Source organism: Aptenodytes forsteri, unplaced genomic scaffold (genome assembly GCF_000699145.1).
Source record: "Aptenodytes forsteri isolate BGI_AS27 unplaced genomic scaffold, ASM69914v1 Scaffold65, whole genome shotgun sequence".
NCBI classification, from domain to species: Eukaryota; Metazoa; Chordata; class Aves; order Sphenisciformes; family Spheniscidae; genus Aptenodytes; species Aptenodytes forsteri.
Window position 1 is genome coordinate 2,565,705 of NW_008795127.1, and position 3,443 is coordinate 2,569,147.

At 40.7% G+C, this 3,443-nt stretch overlaps 1 protein-coding gene across 1 annotated transcript in view; it reads left to right on the forward strand.

Annotated features, from left to right (window-relative positions):
* The window catches only part of FAM149A (family with sequence similarity 149 member A), an 18,199-nt gene that overhangs the window by 2,074 nt on the left and 12,682 nt on the right, over positions 1–3,443 (forward strand). Inside the window, exons 2-3 of the mRNA XM_019471554.1 lie at positions 1,037–1,169; positions 2,678–2,820. Of these exons, the coding sequence (XP_019327099.1) occupies positions 1,041–1,169; positions 2,678–2,820 (272 nt within the window). The 5' untranslated portion in view covers positions 1,037–1,040. The remainder of the gene's footprint in view (positions 1–1,036; positions 1,170–2,677; positions 2,821–3,443) is intronic.

A 3,443-nucleotide genomic window follows, 5' to 3' on the forward strand; every position in this document is an offset into this window, starting at 1 on the left:
TGTTCCCCCCCGCATCCAATAAAGGATGGAGATTCTCCTTGGCTCTCTTCTTGTCATTAATATATTTGTAAAAACTTTTTTTGTTGTCTTTAACAACAGCGGCCAGGTTGTGTTCTAGCTGGGCTTTTGCCTTTCTCATTTCTTCTCTGCACGACCTAACGAGATCCCTGTACTCTTCTTGAGTCGCCTGCCCCTTCTTCCACAAGTGGTCAACTCTCCTTTTTTTCCTGAGTCCCAGTAAAAGCTCCTTGTTTAGCCAGGCCGGTCGTCTTCCCCAGCTGTTCTTCTTATGGTGTACGGGGACAGCCTGCTCCTGCGCCTTTAAGACTTCCTTCTTGAAGATCGTCCAGCCTTCCTGGACCCCTTTGCCCTTCAGGACTGTCTCCCAAGGGACTCTCTCAACTTTGTCCTGCATTTCACTGCATCCCAGGGTGATGGCGGCTGGCAGGGACCAGCTAGAGCTTTCTGAGAGCTGGAATCCCAGACCTCAAGGTTTAAAGTGCACCAGGTCTAACAGCATAAAAGATGTTGCGTACAGATGTGTAACTCAATGCTGTTTGAAACATTTGTAGAGATGTTATGCTCAGTTTTGCAGAATTTTCCTGTGGTAGCTTCTAAAAGAGTTAAAGAAGGCTTATGTTATCTTTTAATGTATAGTTTTGATGTGCCCATTAGCTGAACCGGAGAAATCAAAATAATTGTTAGAGGTGGAAATGCTTGGGGGGTGTGTGTGTATATATATGTGGATATATTCTAGAGTGCCCTTACAGTTGCAATGATATATAGAAGTGTAATGCTGTAGAAGGAATTGCCTTTAAGGCAGTAAATGGTACAAATAGGAGCATGTACTCATTGCACTCTACTTAAAAACATACACTTGCAACTCTTCCCATAGAATCTAACAGCATGTCCTGAAAATCTTGCACCTGACAGGAATGTGTATCACTGTCCATTTATGTGATCAGTTGCGTTATTTTTAAAATGTTTATACAGAAAACCATTGTGTTCTTCATTTTAATTTGCCTTCTTTTCACAGTGAAATGCTTTCATCACTTTCATCTAGTGGTCGTACAACACCCACAGAGTTGAATAATTCTTGGTCTGGAATAAACAGCTATACTACTGGTTTGTCTACTGAAAGAAGTTCAGTTTACTCCTGGAGGGATGATGTATGTCACAGCAACTTTTACAGTATACTTTATCTAAATATTGTAGAATAGATGATTTTTTACAGAAAATGGACATGCAGCACGTCCTGTAGAACTTAACCACTTTCATTCATTATAGCCTAATGATTAAGTATATTAATGGAATATTTAAAAAATAGCTCTGTTTGCAAGTTGATATCAGTGCAGCTGATGTGTAACAAAGAAAAATGGAATAAAAATATGAAATTTTGACATTTTGGGGAAAACAAACCTGTTTTACCAAAGAAGGTAGGCTTAGGTTTCTGAGTCCAAGAGAGTGATAAAATATGTCTTTTCAAATACTGCATAATGCAGGCAGTGTCTAAATTGAACTATTCCCAATGTTTTGAGTCAAAGTACATTCATAAGCATGCTGTAAATGTCCCAGCCTGAGTAAATATTTAGCTCTTACCTAAGCTCAGTTCTGTTTCGTAGATGATGCAGAGCGAGGTTAAGCCTGTTAGGGAGGCTGACCTCTGAGGCATGCCTGGTGCATGCGTTGAATAATTCAACATGCGTGCGATTTATGCCTTGCATAAATCCAAAAGCATCGCAGTCACTGCCACTTTCATTTTAAATAGCCATCCATGGCTGGTAGTGGTAGTTCTGCCATACCTTTTGCATAATATCCTAACCTTTAGGGTACTGACCCCATCTGTCGCTTCCAGCCCTCCAGGAGAAAGCCTGGCCCTGGATCGTACAATAACCTGGGTGAGAGTTATTTTCCCATTCCTTTTCGGTGTGATCCCTTCTGTAGCCTGAAGTGGTTGGGGCACTCAGCTGGAAGTGAACAGATGTGATTTGGGCCCTGAGTATTATCACTTTTTTCTGTGTTTCAAAGTGTCTAATGTAAGTGGCCAAATATCATTATGAACAGTGCCCCAGCTGAGGAACCTTCAGCCAAGTGCTCGTTTCCACGTCACTGGATAAAGTCAGGCTCTTCCCTGCTACCTTCATATGCCCCTGCACTCGCCCATTTCTGGTTGCACTGTGTTGTAGCTTTAGTGAAAAGGTGTGGAAGACCATTTCTCACTCTGAGGGTTGTTTCCTAACCACCAGACTATGTCATGCAGAAGGAAGGTGCCCCCTCTTGGCCCTCTTAGCCATTTTACTCAGAAAGGAAAAGCGCTGCTCAAAAGAGCAGGGAGCTTTGGTGCCGTGGGTCACAGAGGTGCAATGTGCGTGCTTCACTCCATGTTGGAGCAGGGAGGGAGCCAGGAGTCCAGACACCTTATAACTGATGTTTTCTGTTGGCTAATCCTAGACAGCTAGTTCCTTTTTGCTCTAAATCACCTTGCTCAGGCCAGCTACCTGGGGTTTTTTTTGCACAGCAGCATATAAATTGTGTCTCCAAAGTAGGTAGTCTGAAGATTCATTCTGAGATGCTCAGCCAAATCTGTCCAAGTTGTCCTGTTCTTTAAATATTGTGGGGTTTTTAATAGGAATATGTATGCATATTTGCTAACAACTATTAATTTTATAATATATAGGAATTTGATAAAGCCAACACACAGAGAGTGCATCAGTTATTTTGGGAGATTGATGAAATGCTGTTTGAAGGAAAAGTGACCTCCCAAACTCAGAGCCTGCAGGCAGAATGTGCAGACTGGGTTGAACAATTTCCTCATCTAAGGTAAGGAAATTTCTTGCTGGTACTTGTTACCACTCTAATTTTAATTTTTGGGGTACCCTTGTATGAATTGCTCTTGATGTATGGCATCAGTAACAGCTTTGCATTCAAATCTGGATCTCGGGGACTGAGCTGTGCCATAGTTACGCAGTAAGTCTGGGTGGTGGTGCACTGGCAGCTAATGCTCTTTATTTTGCTTAATACAATGATTGCAGACAAAAGATATTTTAGCCGGATGTAATGAGAAAATAATAATGCACCATTTTCATAATGACCTTTTCTAAATAAAGAATACATCTTGTAAAGAATTTTTTTTTTTTACTGTAAGTGAAGGCATACTGTGAAATTCCAAGAAATTCAGTGTTAATTCTGTTACTGATACTTCTAAAAAGAAATGAAAAATGAAGGCGACCACATGCTTCACATATACTGCACAGCCATAATGTCTTCCTAGGCTATGTAAATCAATGTAAAACATTGTGTGATATTAACTCAACAATAACTAGTTGAACAGATGTGAGGATGCATACATGATTAATGAGAATTGTTTTGCATAGATGTGCAAAATGTCTAGGCAGCTCTTTTTTTAAAGAGAAAGCTTTTGTTCCTGGCTTACAAAATGAAAA